This window comes from Bos taurus, chromosome 17 (assembly GCF_002263795.3).
Source record: "Bos taurus isolate L1 Dominette 01449 registration number 42190680 breed Hereford chromosome 17, ARS-UCD2.0, whole genome shotgun sequence".
NCBI classification, from domain to species: domain Eukaryota; kingdom Metazoa; phylum Chordata; class Mammalia; order Artiodactyla; family Bovidae; genus Bos; species Bos taurus.
In genome coordinates, this window is record NC_037344.1 from 14,342,912 (window position 1) to 14,358,352 (window position 15,441).

General features: G+C 37.2%; 1 protein-coding gene across 1 annotated transcript in view; it reads right to left on the reverse strand.

Annotated features, from left to right (window-relative positions):
- Nucleotides 1–15,441, reverse strand: part of SMARCA5 (SWI/SNF related, matrix associated, actin dependent regulator of chromatin, subfamily a, member 5) — a 37,578-nt gene that overhangs the window by 374 nt on the left and 21,763 nt on the right. The window contains 13 exon segments of the mRNA NM_001105416.1: nucleotides 696–803; nucleotides 2,314–2,526; nucleotides 2,948–3,066; nucleotides 4,054–4,186; nucleotides 4,913–5,035; nucleotides 5,217–5,330; nucleotides 5,673–5,783; nucleotides 6,871–6,990; nucleotides 7,182–7,330; nucleotides 10,251–10,383; nucleotides 11,605–11,757; nucleotides 11,835–11,956; nucleotides 13,513–13,739. Of these exon segments, the coding sequence (NP_001098886.1) occupies nucleotides 696–803; nucleotides 2,314–2,526; nucleotides 2,948–3,066; nucleotides 4,054–4,186; nucleotides 4,913–5,035; nucleotides 5,217–5,330; nucleotides 5,673–5,783; nucleotides 6,871–6,990; nucleotides 7,182–7,330; nucleotides 10,251–10,383; nucleotides 11,605–11,757; nucleotides 11,835–11,956; nucleotides 13,513–13,739 (1,825 nt within the window).

Sequence of the window (15,441 nt, forward strand, 5' to 3'; positions counted from 1 at the left end):
CTTACTAATACTGCCACTTGGTAACCAGTATTAATTTTCTTCACCCGAAGAAACTTAATTCTCTAAATGATCTTATCTACGTATTTTACTAACACAAAAATTTTACTGCTATCAATGAAGTAATGAGTAATTCACAATAAGCAACAGTAAGTCAATACACCAAACAAATGTACAACACATGCTTCATATTTAAAAAAGCAGTAATGAGAAATACTTTGTGAGGTTACATGAACACCAGACTTTCTGCAAACGTTCATTTACTCATGACCCTGTAAGTTATTACTAAATAACAAAATGACTTTTTCTCTCTCATAATTTTTGCCTTCACAATGCTAAGAGATCGCTGAGGAAAGAAACCAAAGTTTAGAAGTGAACAGTAAAGGTTGTAAATGTCACTGCTTTCCTTATATTTAAATATTCTAATATTGTAAGCTGTAACCTCAAAGTCAGGTGTAAGCTCTTGGCATTCACAAGACAGAGCGTACCGAATTTTTACCAGTCCCCACACTGTGAATTACCATCATAACATGATTTCCCCACACAATGCAATCGTTCGTTTATACTTTTTAAGCAATTTAAGGTTATACTATCTACCAAAAAAAGACTAATGCATCAGTGATAAGCCAAGTAATGTTCAAATTCTTGAAAACAGGTAAGTCCCCCAAGAAGGCATTTACACTTCCATCAGTACTCACTGAAGGCTTGGGTCCTCTTTTCTTCTTCTCTGCCTTCTCCTTTTCTTCTAGTTCCATATTTTCTCTTTCAATCAAGGTAATTAAGGTGTTACACCTCCTCTGGAGTTCCTAAGTTATAAACACAACTTTACATGATAAATCTGTATTCTCCATCTGTAAGTTTTCATGAATACAATTTCAAAACCAAAGGTACGTTTTAATAGCATAATATCACTTACACCCCCCAATATATTAAAATTTTTAAAGCAAAACTACTAATTTTCGTACACAATCCATGCGAGGGGGATTTAAAAAAAGATATGTGTGCATCTTCACTTCATTATTTAAGGCCATACTACCATATAGGACACAGCCAGGAAACATCTGCAACAGTACATATAGAGAGAAGGTAGTACGCTACATCCAGGTTCTGACTTCACTGAGACACATACACCAGAACGTTTTACAGATTGCTATGGTATGAATCTGCTTGGCTTATAGACAAAGATTACACCTCAACTGTTTCATCACAAGGGGAAGGGGCCATACACATATTATCATTTTGTATGTGTGCCTTAACATGAAACACATTAGGAAATAACACAGTTTTAAACCATGGTATTGTACCAGTAAATTAATGTGACACTGCATCTTGTTTCACTTACTATAAAATTACTCACTAACTATAAATTGTTCCTACTTTAAAAGATATAATACAGAGCTTATAGCAACTGAATCTGTCTCCTCTTACTGTATATTAATAATGCATTTAGAGTGCAACATTTCCCAACCTAGAGTTTCACAAAACACCAGCCTCCGATGACACTTAATGAAAACAAAAACCCTTCAGTGGTCAAACACTTAAACTGTAAACTATCCCCCATCTTGAAGAGCAACAATGTATTTTAAATACACTGAGAGAAATTTTATTATCATAATATTGTTTAAACTTTGCTACCCCAGTAGATCTCAAAATTAAGACTACAGAACTGTTTTTGGCATGATTATCATCCTGAAGAACACAAGATGAAGCTAAAAATTCAACGGTGGTAAAATACCTAAGGGAAGAACAATTCATCAAAGCTAAATGTTTCTGAATTCTAATTTTAGGTCATAAAAATGGAACTTGCTGATCGAACCTAGCATTAAAACAGTACAGTGTTTTACCACACTAAGCTCTTTTTAATTAACTGAAAATTCAGTATTCTGATGGGCAGATGCATGAGAAGTCCTTTCTTTATAAAAATGTGTATATTTACAAAAGCAAAAGTCAAATTTTAAATTGTGATCATCTTATTCACAAGTTAAAATTGATGCAACTTTTCCTTCTACTTAAAGCTTGATTAAACTTTACACAAAAAACTAATCCTATTGTATATAGTGATGTTAAAAGAAGTGCTATCAAACGATGGAAAAAATAAACTTTGTGACTCATGACATTAGGTTTATAACTGTGGAGGTGAACTGTTTCTTAAGGAACTACTTTAACCTATGATACAAATAGCAATTTAACAAAAATTTACTTCAAAGATACACAAATTTTCTCTAATAAAAATTTAAAAGGTACCTTAAACAATATTCCATTATCTACTTCCTCTGAATTGTTTGCTTCATTCCACAAAAAGGCCCCAGTACTCACCATTGCAGTTCTGGACTTTAGAAACCAGTCGAATCTGAACTGAGGAGAGTTGCGAATGCACTGCCGCAGCTCATCATACACGTTTTCCTTGTCGAATCCAAGCTTGTGAAGCATACAGATCAGGAAGCGGTCTTCCTCCTCAGTGTAGTTTTTCCCTTTGTTAGTACCATAAGATATTCTCAGCTGATGAAAAGGTGCTTTGTACCGTCCAATCTATGAAAATCAGATTTCACATTATATAAAATACAAATCCTATATAACCTATATTTCAAACTCTGTAAAGTTAGCTATAAATGTTGTATTTCACATCCATTTTCTATCCAAAGCACTTCCATCATATCATAACCTTTGTCCTGAAACAACTTTGGTCTTTATTATTCTAAAAAGAAATACAGACTCAGACTTTCTAGTACTATGTAGCAAAGAGCTAAATCACAGAGACGCTGACCCACATATACCAACTGAAATACTGACGTAAATTCTGTTGAGAATGTCCATGAAGTTTGAATGTTGTTCTCTAAAGAAATTTTTAATTTTAAATCATTTCTTTTCCTTTTAAAAAGTTACTTTAACTCTTATACTTACAGACAGGAGTTATTTTATCAACTACAATACTTATTAATAGTCAAAGTACCTTCGTGTCAAGTGCTTTTTTGATACTAATTCTTCTCTGAATTCTTGCCTCTCCTCTTTCAATCTGAGCCATAATCTTTTCTATGTCCTGCAGCTCATTGCATCTTTCCCAGAACACAGCTGTAAGAGTAAAATTGGGCAAATGGGATAGGTGGAGAAAGGGAAGAAATATAAGTAACTTGTTTTTATAAATGCTCTATTTGCTAAGGATTAAGAAATGTTTCCCTTCTTCCCACATCTAACACTAGTAAGTCACACAATTATCTGTTTCCTTAACTGTAAAAAAAATAGTTAAGGTGAACTGCATGATTTATCTATCTCCCAACACTTAATTCTCTGCTCTTTTGAAATTTAGCAATCACCACAGCACAACTACACATATCCACTTGTCAACCCAACAGACTTCAGGAAACACAGAATTATGTAGCATTTGAAAAGTTATAAAGAGAAATGAAGTAAAAAAAAAAAAAAAAAAGGCACAATTATTCAGTGACCTATTCTTGTTTTCTTGGTTACAGTTAGTTAACGAGGGTAAAAAAAAAAAAAATATTGATGCCATTTTAAAGAAGGGGAGATTTTCTAACTCAATTTTTAAAAAATAAAACAAGATACTAAGTTGTGGCAAATTTTAGCTTATCAAAACATCATTCATGGACTTCCCTGGTGGTTCAGAGGTTAAGACTCTATGGTTCCAGCCCAGGAGGTACGGGTTCCATCCCTGGCCAGGGAGCTAAGACTCCACACGCCACACGTGTGCTGCGCTTAGTCTCTCCGTTGTGTTTGCCTCTGTGTGGCCCATGGATTCTAGCCTGCATGCTCCTCTGTCCACGGTGATTCTCCAGGCAAGAATACTGGAGTGGGTTGCCATGCCCTCCTCCAGGGGATCTTCCCAACCCAGGGATCAAACCTAGGTCTTCTGCATTGCAGGCACATTCTTTACCATCTGAGCCACCAGGGAAGCCCACATGCCTCATGTGTGGCCAAAAAAAAATTTTTTAATTAAGCAAACAAATACATCATTCAGAGTTAGTTAAGAAAATCTCAACTTTCCAACAGCCCTCCAAAAGCCCGAGAACATTCTTACACCTATTAAAATAACAGAAGTACCTGAGTATTCAATGACTTCTTCTGGAGTTTTTCCTTCTACTTCTCTTGCTATATTTTCAATATCATCACGACCCCACTTCTCATTAGCTTTGATAAACTGGTTAAAATCTCTCTTATTCCAATTGGTAAATCCCTTCAAAGCAAAAGAAACAAAGCATATCATCACTGAGCTTGGGGGAAAAGCTATTAAAACTTTATCAATCCTGCTAAGTATTACAGAAAACTTTCAGCTGCTCTGAGTTCTAAGTTATTTTAAAGTAACTATTCATATACATAGATGTGCACTTTAGCAATACATCATATACATTACTCAGACAGCCAAGCAACGAAGTCTGAGTGGGAGAGTAAGAAATGCTGCCCAAAAAAGTGACATTTTCACTGCACTTTCAAGGAGAACTTGTCAGGAGGAATGAACGTGAAGAGCAAACATATAAACCAAGTGGCAAAACGAAGTAATAATAAAGCTTTAAAGGTAGGTTAGAGCTAGATTCTCAAAGGCCTTGATTGACCTAAAGGATGTTTAAAAAAAGTACCAAGCAGATACTTGTAATTGAGAACAACGACGTAGTAAAAATGAGAAGACCCACAGGAAAGGGAAGGTGGGAGTGCTGCAAGAAAGGTGATCAAAGATACTGACGCTACAACAATAGATTTGGTGCGAATCTATCGTCTTCTCTTCCACCTCCACAACTCATGACAAGCACAACGCAGCATATGCCCATACACCCATGCTTCATCTTCTCCAATTATTCCACTTCTGAAAGCAAAAACTTCACTTCTTTTGTTTATCCCCACAGAACCTAACAGGGTACCTTACAAAATAACCATTACTAAATCTGGTTTTGGTTGAAAGCTATACCTGCGTCAGAAGCTTCTCTTTCTCCTCTAACTCTTCATCATTAAGGGGCTCGGCTTCATCAATTTTCAGCTGTTCTTCCTTTTGTGCCTGTGCTGCATTTGGTAGGTCAGGATTTCGAGGGACCTAAAAATATACATATTTTTTCTATGTCATCGGCCAATATATTTCAGGAAATATGTGATGAACTAAACTCTTAACCAACTACATGAAATTTTACAAGTTTTAATCCAAGAAAATACATTGATATCATGCATTTAGTAAGTTAAAACAAATGAGATTAGTTACAAAGTGTTACTTCTGTTACCTTGTAACCAATTGTTTTTCTGTAATATAGAATTTCTTTTTCCAATAATTCAAATAGACGTGGAGGAAAGAACTGGAAATCCTGAACATTGGGTTGCTTTGGAGGTCGAGGAGCCTAAAAAAAAAAAAAAAAAAGCATTGTTTGTAAAAACAAACAAACAAAATAAACCTTTTTTGCTTTAAATCTATCTGAAATCTTTTTGCACTCTATAATACCATGACAGCCAATTCTCCGAGCAACTGAATGCACCTTCCATAATATTTAACAAACATCAAGCAAATTTTAAATGCTTACATTTAAAATTAACTTTTAAAAACTTTCAACAAAAGCTGAAGGAGGTACACTGGAAGAAACCACCCAAAATTTAATTCTCAATCTGATTTTACTGCAAGAATATAAGAAGAAAAATAATTTGCATTTCCAATATTTTTAGGTATTTGTGCTCTGTCAACTCACCTTGGGTGCTTTAGGTTCACTGACTCGAAGAGCTTCCCTGAAATAGGCATCGACAGCATAGTTGGCTTTTCTTTCTCGTTTAGGAGGCTCAATCCACTCTGTGAATGCAATCTAGCCCATGGGAAATAATTCAAATCACCAACTTTTATTTTACAGTCACAAATCTTACACGAATGCAACTCCTACTGTGTACATCAATATGACTTACTTATAAATGCAGATATTCATAACACCCTAGACTATATGAGGCTAAGGACTAATGCAATTAATACACAAGAGGATGTCTGCTGCTGCCAAGTCGATTCAGTCATGTCCGACTCTGTGCGACCCCATGGACTGCAGCCTACCAGGCTTCTCCGTCCATGGGATTCTCCAGGCAAGAACACCGGAGTGGGTTGCCATTTCCTTCTCCAATGCATCAAAGTGGAAAGTGAAAGTGAAGTCACTCAGTCGTGTTTGACTCTTAGCGACCCCATGGACTGCAGCCTACCAGGCTCCTCCATCCATGAGATTTTCCGAGCAACAGTACTGGAGTGGGGTGCCATTGCCTTCTCCAGAGGATGTCTAGTGAATAGCATAAACATTCAGTAATTACTTCCTGACCAAATTAATGATAATTGGGTGAAAAAAAGAAATGCTACAGATGGTATGCTAGAACTAAAATTAGGAGAGAAATGTAGATAAATATTTAGCCTAGAAAAAATTCAGAGGATATAAATGCCTAAATGTTAAAAGGGAAATCATTAGGTAGAATTATTTTCCTTCTGCCCTGCAGGTATTTTCTAATTTCACTATATAATATCAATTAGGAAGGAAATAGCAATTTAGAAATTAGGAACTTCATCCCTTTAATAATTAATAGCCAATTCTGCTTAGGGGGGAAAAAAAAAACAAAAACCTAAGAATGTTGTGACAAATTTTATTTTTGGCAATAGTTTTAATTTCCAAATATCCCAAATTACTATAATCATCCCACACAATATACTTTACTGTAACAGTATACATAAAATTTTAAAACATTTCAGCATTTACCAACTGAAAATTTGGCATTAAATTTAACACACAAATGAAAATAATTTAGATGTGAGTAAATAGAAACGACTGCTGTTTGAGATAAGGCATCACACCTAACACTTAAATTCCAATTTTCAAGTAAAATATTAAGTCTTAAAGTAACCAAAATCTCTTTATAAATTACCTTTTGTTTTTCTCTATAATCTTCTCCTTCAAAGTTATAAACACTCGACTCTGTATCCATTGTGAAATTTCTAAGTGAGCTTTCACCCATCTTGGAGAGCTTTTCATTCATCTCTGCAGTCTAAGGAAACAAAAGAAACATCTTTGTAGATTTGAGAATTTTATAAAAGCACAAGAACTATAATCAAAATGAATTGGACTTTATAGAACATAACTTCTGTGGAAGTAAAAGTGTAACTTACATAGCTGTTTCCTCAGTTCTGGTTTAAAATATTTTATATACTAGAAATAATCATTTAATCTGCATCTCACCTTCTTTGCACCTCTTTCCAAAATCCCATCAATATCCTCATCAGTAATCTCACTCTCCTTTGAGGCAAACACGTGTGTTGCCCCATGCCTTATCATTTGAAGCATTTCATCTTTCCCAATTTTGTTCAGATTCTGATCCACAAGTCTCCCTGAAAAAAGATGTTGATGTGTAATGTTAATTAAACTTCTGGAATTTTAAATGTTAGATAAAAGCCCACATAATTTTACCTCAAACATTAATCATTTCTGTTTATTCACATTTGATAATTTTCACTTTTACATAAAATGCCAAATTTTAAGTTGTTAATATTTAAAATATTTCTTAAAGCTTACATGTTATGTAATGAAGTCTACTGAATACCATCTCAATAAAATATATTCTCGTGTGAGAATAACAGTAATTTGGGATATCTGAAAATCAAATTACCAAAACCTAGATGAGAGTATTATAAACACCGGAAGTTTCTGATAAGCAGAAACTGATTAGTATTATTACTAATAATCCCAAATCAGCCTTTTCTACTTAGAAAATGAAGTACAAAAACCTTCTTCACATTGCCAAACTTCTAGAACTATTCACATATACTTGTGTTTCAATTTTCCTACTTCAACCAACTTGTAACGAGTGGATAAAGATGCAAGGTGTTTTCTGGGGCCTTAAATCCTTGTATCATGGTTTTAGGTCCCTCACAGAATACACCATCAAATATCTGTGACTTTCAAAGTTAAGACACATCTTCAGTACAAAGAATATGATTATTGAAAGCTATCTCAATGCTACAAAAATGTTCTTAGGCTTACAGGAATTACTTTCCTGTTGGTGTGAAGGAACTTTTCAGACTTAAGTACTTCTATGTATTTCCATATTTTTTATTATATCCCTTAGTACACCAAACACAGCCCAGAGGCATACACCGAAGGCTTGCTGTTTGACTAGTATGTCTATAAATGGGATTAACAAAGCTACTAGCACAAATTTGTTCCAAAATTTGCCCTAGAAAAACCCAAAATCAAAAGACTGTTTTTCTCAGCTGATTGTAAAAGAATGTTTTTTAACCTTTAAAAAAAAGAAAAAAAAAAAGGTGTTTCAGAGATGAAAATAACTGCCAACAAGAACCACAAGGCAGATGTCTTTCTAAAACCATGGATGAATGTGAGGACCATTATATCACTCGTGAGAAATTTCACTGTTTGGCAGGCCCCAGAAGTCCCCAGAGACTTTCCTAATTAAACATTTCACTGTAATAATTTATACAGCTTTTGATACCCTAGATGAGTCACTTCCTAGCTGTATACATGATAGACAAGCAACTCACTTCTATCTCTGATGCCAACCTCCAGCTGGCATGAAGACTAAAGAATACTCTGTATTTAAATATTGAACACATCGCCTGGTACAAAATAAGCCTGTTAAGCAATTATTAACAAAAATAACTAACAGTATTCAATCATGTATTGTCTTTATGTATACGACACACGGCTAACTCTATGGATGGCATTCAATTCAGTTCAGTTCAGTCATGTCCGACTCTTTGTGACCACAACGACTGCAGCACGCCAGGCCTCCCTGTCCATCACCAACTCCCAGAGTTTACTCAAACTCATGTCCATTAAATCACTGATGCCATCCAACCATCTCATCCTCTGTCACCCCATTCTCCTCCTGCCTTCAATCTTTCTCAGCATGAGGGGCTTTTCAAATGAGTCAGGCCTTTGCATCAGGTGGCTGAAGTACTGGAGTTTCAGCTTCAGCATCAGTCCTTCCAGTGAACACCCAGGGCTGATCTCCTTTAGGATGGACTGGTTGGATCTCCCTGCAGTCCAAGGGACTCTCAAGAGTCTGCTCCAACACCACAGTTCAAAAGCATCAATTCTTCAGCGCTCAGCCTTCTTTATAGAGTCCAGCTCTCACTCTCACATCCACACATGACTACTGGAAAAACCATAGCTTTGCCTAGACGGAAAAGGAATGTCTCTGCTTTTTAACATGCTGTCTAGGTTTGTCATTGCTTTTCTTCCAAGGAGTAAATGTCTTAATTTCATGGCTGCAGTCACCATCTGCAGTGATTTTAGAGCCCAAGAAAATAAAGTCTCTCACTATTTCCACTGTTTCCTCACCTATCTGCCATGAAGTGATGGCACATTAAGGGATATCAAAGAAATGTAACACTCCCTTCCTTACATGGCGCCTAAGACCCTGGATGACGAAACCAAACAAACGGAGCCACCAATAGAGAACATATAGCCCCCCTGGCAGCCCAGAGGTTAGGGTTCTGGGCTTTCACTTCTCGCCCTGGGCTCAATCCCTGGTTGGGGAACTGAGACTCCACAAACTACATGGCCAAAAAAAAAAAGTTCTGATGTACAGAATTTTCTAATTTCAACAAAGTCCATTTGGACTTCCCTGGTGGCTCAGACAGTAAAGAGTCTGCCTGAAGTCCAGGAGAGTCAGGTTTGATCCCTAGGTTGGGAAGATCCCCTGGAGAAGGGAATGGCTACCCACTCCAGTATTCTCGCCTGGAGACTGCAAGGGCAGAGAGCCTGGCGGGTTGGTCCATGGGGTCACCAAGAGCTGGACAGGACTGAGCGACTAACACAACACGACAGTATACCTCTTGGCTTCAGGGACAGAGAAAATGTATTTGGCCACAATACAATTTGCGAGGGAAAGACACCACCGTGGGCCAAAGGTTGAGGGTTTGTTTTCACTTTTAGATTTTACATATCCCATCACTAAAAGATCTATCTCAAGCTTCATGAAAACACAAATGTCTTCCTTGAAAGCTCATGTGGCACGAGAACCTGAAGTTCCCTTCCATTCATCCAAAATAAAATCTCACTCTCACTTTCTAGTCCTACTTACATAAATGTTTATTCTGCGTCTCACTCTCACTCAATTACAAACCTTGAAAGTAAGAACACTGGTTGGTTTCAGTCACCTTTGTATTCTCAGCACTAAGAACAACGCCGGGCATCTGTGGCTGTTCAATAAATAATTTTGAACTAGAAAATCCAGGGGGAAAGTGCTATCAATTCAACTTGGTAAATGTTTAAAGTCCTAAGGCTCACCCTGCTGGATGACGATTGAATCCAGTCTGAGTTTCATCTCAGCACGCTCCACTATTCTTTCTTCTACAGTGTTATCGGTTATGAAGCGAAACACTCTGACTGTCTTGGTCTGTCCAATTCTATGTGCTCGGTCCTAGGAAAATAACTAGGTTACTTTGAATCCAGTTGAAAATTCACATAAATAACATTTGAATGTGTATCTTGAGAAACAAAATGAAAATATTCTCAAGTACAATATGGTTTTAAAAATATGAAACAAAACACTGATGAGTTCATATTCATTAGCATTTCATTAACAGTTCCTAGTCTCAGTTTCAATCAAATTTATCAGTTATCTCACAAGAAATCCTTCCAGAAGTATAGAACATGTTGAATCTGTGAGGAACTACCATATTAATTTTACTAGGTTAATGGAAATAAAATATACATCATGTCTTCAGACAACACAGACAAAATTATAATCTTTAAGTATGACAATAAAACTTTTTTTAAAATTTTTTAAGTTTAAATTCAAAATGTTTTTCTACTAAATCAAATCTAAATTTTCACAATAATTAGGGAGGAAAAGTGACATAAATAAACTCCACAAACAATATAAAACTCCTAGTCTAAACAGTACCCAATCAACTACATATAAGAAGTCAAACTAATTTGAATTCCATTTTCTGTTTCACTTGTTAAGTTCAGAAAACACATTCTTATAAAGCATCCCTATTTCTAATTGATGGATTTCCCCCGGCCACCTTTACAAAGAGTCACAGGATGAAAGTGGCCAACAAGAAAAGATATAAACACCACACGTCAAGTTATTAGCAGTACCAACTTACAAACTTTTATGTTTTGCTATTACTCTATAGATCCATAAGTTTTCTCAACATAAGAACGTTTCTCTTGATCTGGCCAAGATACTCAAGATGCATGGGCCTAAAATTTTAAACATCAAACGTGGCAGGCAGTTTAGCAGCTCCCCAAACCTGTTTACCATCCCTCCAAGACACAACTATAGTATCAGTTACCAACTCCTTCGCAGTAAGTTATACTATGTGATTGAGTGCTGGCCAATCGAAGTGGGGACACTGTCAGTTCTGACCCATGAAAAATTCCCTGGGCAATTCCCAGTTTTCTCTCCTGATGAAAAGGATATAACAGGACTCTAAGGTCCTAAGATATGGCAGATGTAAGATGGAAATACCCTGATTTAGATGGATGATCACTTGCAAAACACCCTCAGTGAACTATTAGGTCAGAGAAAATACAATTCTATTGGATTCAGTCACTGACATTTGTAGACTGCCCATTAGCTCACTTTAACTGAAACATCTATTAAGCACGGAGTATATTTGTTGTCTCTTACCATAGCCTGAAGATCTACTTGGGGATTCCAATCTGAGTCATACAAAATCACAACATCAGCAGTAGCAAGATTGATGCCAAGACCACCAGCTCGTGTGCTTAACATAAAAACAAATTTTGTGCTGTTTGGTTCATTGTACGCATTGATGGACTCCTAATGACATAAAATAAAAGTCAGAAAAGCATTTTATCTGATAATTTTGTAACCTCTGCTCCCCAGATTTTACTCACTTGTCTCTCATCATGGGGTGTCTGTCCATCCAACCTACAGTACTCATAATTCCTCCACATGCAATAATCTTCCAAAATATCCAATACCCTGGTCATCTGACTGAAGATCAGTACTCGCGAACCTGTTGGCAAATGTAACAGACCATTATCAGAAGGTTCAGAAGTAAAAAAAAAAAAAAAAAGTATTTAAATTTACTGCTAGCCAAAACCAAGACTAACCAATTACCCCTTCATTCCAGGTAATGTAGTTACAAGGATAAAACTACACATTATTATTCAAGTCAGTCACTCCCCACATTTTTCCCATCAAGGCACAAACAGAAAAGGGCAGTATTTATAAAACACACTAAGGTAAACAAGAAAGGCTATCTGCCTCTGGCCTGGGAAATCTTGCCATCCCAAAGACATCTTTATATCCCACATACTTAAAAATAACCCTCCACCACAACAACCCTTCCCTGTGCAAGGCCCAGGCATCCCTTGACACACACCCAGTACCCTGACTTCACGCAAGTTCTGAAGACCCACTCCAGATGGAAGGACCATCCAGCTGTGCCTAACACCTGCACCATCATCCTTCATTTAGGCCACAACGCAAATTATCCAATACTCCCATTTCTTTAGCCAGCTGCACAATGCCTTCAGTAGGATATGAGACGACCAGTGGATCATTTTGGAAAATAATTATGAAACTACCTTGTCTCAGAATCTGAGGCTGATACTCTGCTCATGTTCCACGTTCTCATGCCCTAAATGCGCAAGGATGCTCAGCAGTCTCCTACCCACTCCTTGCCACCCTTCCCTGCACTCAAGTTTCTTCAGTTACTCAACTTTTAAGGAAAGTATTTTAGAAAATACATTTCCCAAGAAAGGTATAAAAAGAAAACAAATTCACTGACAACTCTAACAATGTTTTCAACAGTCAATATCCTAAAACAGAGTTATCTACTGGTACAATTATCATTCTTATCAAAATATACAGAGAAACACAAATGGAGAAATTTGAAACCTGTGTACTTCATTTTATAGAATGAAAAATTTGTTCATGAAATGCCTTGATATCTGGGATACGGTTCAAGAGTCCAAAAGGAGGAAACAGGTGCAGTACAGATGAAAACAAGCTGTGCCACTAGCTTACAACTGCTGAAGCTGGCTTCATACTAAACTCGCTCTACACTCATGTAATTTAAATAGATCTGTACACATACTCATTTTCATATAAAAAGTTAGCATATTATAAATAAAACTGTTTTGGGTCCATGCATATAATGTTTAATTAAATTAAAAATACACATAAATAACTGAAGAACACCACTATGAACACACCACCACCATCTATCAAAGGCTCTGTGAACTGTATATGAGTGGGAAGGGCACTCTTGGCATATTATAACCAAAAAAATGGTATTTCTAGGGAAGTGTATAGAAAATGAGAATTTCCCCTCAAAAATCCAGTGAGTTTGACTGCCCTAACTACAGTTCACTTTCTAAAAAATTTGAGGCTTAAAACTGGGGGATTGGCAGGGTGGGGTGTGAAGCTCAGATTAATGCACAGGAGTTTTTCAATGTCCCAAACTTCAACTTTACAAAGTGCCAGTGCAGGGGAGCTCCCTCACTTTAACATCACAATCTTAAAAGTTTCCACTACTTCTTCGTTTGATACCAGTAACAGAGGTACCTTGTTCTTTTAATTTAGGGAGCAGCTTGTCTAACACCACCATTTTGCCACTGTTGGTAACCAGATGCATGTCCGTTGTGTAAGGAGGACCCGGTTCAGCCCCATCAAAGAGATAGGGGTGGTTACAGCACTTCCTCAACTGCATCAGAATGTTCAATAGCCGCATTTTGTCCATCTTCCCTGCAGAGTTCAGTATATCTATATCCTTCATCAATATCCGAGTATACCTAGTGAAAAGAAAACATTTTAAAGAAAAACATCGATGGCTCAAATGTTCCTGGATGGGTCCCTGGCATTTTATATACTTAAGCCCATCTCAACCCCAAAATACCCATATGAAACAACACATCAACTTCTAATGTGCGCTTAGGAGTGTACCACCCGAACTTCTTTTTTCTTGTTTCTCTTTACTGTTCCCCCTCCCCACCTTCAGTGTCCTAATGTGCACCTATAATGCTTGGGCCTAGAGTCCCAAAAGAGTAAATTCATCTTCTTGGGATGAACTGAAACAAAACTATAATGATACAACATTTTTAAGTAATAATAAAGCCAAATTTTAAATATAAGTTTTAAACATAATTTTAATCTGTAGTCTTTCCCAAAAGAAGAATGCTACTATTCCATTATTATTCAATGTGGCCAAGGTAGCATTTGGGTAAGGAGGAAGTAAGAATTATGAGAGCATAAGGCATGATGATGAAAACAAAATTAATACAACAGCTTTAAATGTAAGTTAAAGTACATGGGCTGAGGGGAAAGAAGGGGGTAGTTAAGGTAAGGCTGGATTATGAAAAGCCTTGACTGTATACACTAGAAAGTTAGACATTATCCTAAAGGAAAGAGTGAGTGAAGTTGCTCAGTCGTGTCCGACTCTTTGCGACCCCGTGGACTGTAGCCCACCAGGCTCCTCCATCCATGGGATTCTCCAGGCAAGAGTACTGGAGTGGGCTGCCATTTCCTTCTCCAGGGGATCTTCCCAACCCAGGGATTGAACCCAGGTCTCCTGCACTGCAGGCAGACGCTTTAACCTCTGAGCCACCAGGGAAGCCCAAAGGAAAGAGTAATCTGTCCAAATACCAAAGTTTCAGGACCCTGAATCCTCTGAGCAACAACTTAAATAACCAAAGCCATCTATGCTTAACAACTCCAATTAGGAGGCACAAAATATTCAAGGCAGACCTTTCCAGCACAATTCTAATGTAAAATTCACCAATGTGGTTATAAACTAAAAAAAAAGTTGCTTTACCTCAGCACCGATTCATGTCTTAATTCTGTATTTTAGAGCCACATAAGACAGGCCTAACTCTTTGCTACTCTATTAAAACCTTTCAAAATTTTTGAGGACATTTAAAACGGGCTGCCTTTTGCCCACTTCTTTGCCTTTTATCTTTTCTGTCCTTTTACCAACAACTCCAGCCCCTTGAAAATACTTATCAACGTTGAGCACTGAACTGAACATACTTGAGATGCATAAGAACAGAGTGGCTAATTATTTCCCTCCTCTGAACACTTTAGTCAGCAGTTTCTAGCCTTTTAAGATTTCATACACCCATAAAACTTAAAAAAGGAAAACAGAAAAAACAAAAATAACAGAAATTTACAAGGTTTACAACTTCCTTCAGTGCAGTTCAGTTCAGTGGCTCAGTAGTGTCCGACTCTTTGCGACCCCATGAATTGCAGCACTCCAGGCCTCCCTGTCCATCACCATCTCCTGGAGTTCGCTCAAACTCACGTCCATAGAGTCAGATGCCATCCAGCCATCTCATCCTCTCTCGTCCCCTTTTGTCCTCCTGCCCCCAATCCCTCCCAGCATCAGAGTCTTTTCCAATGAGTCAACTCTTCGCATGAGGTGGCCAAAGTACTGGAGTTTCAGCCTTAGCATCATTCCTTCCAAAGAACACCCACGGCTGATCTTTAGAATGGACTGGT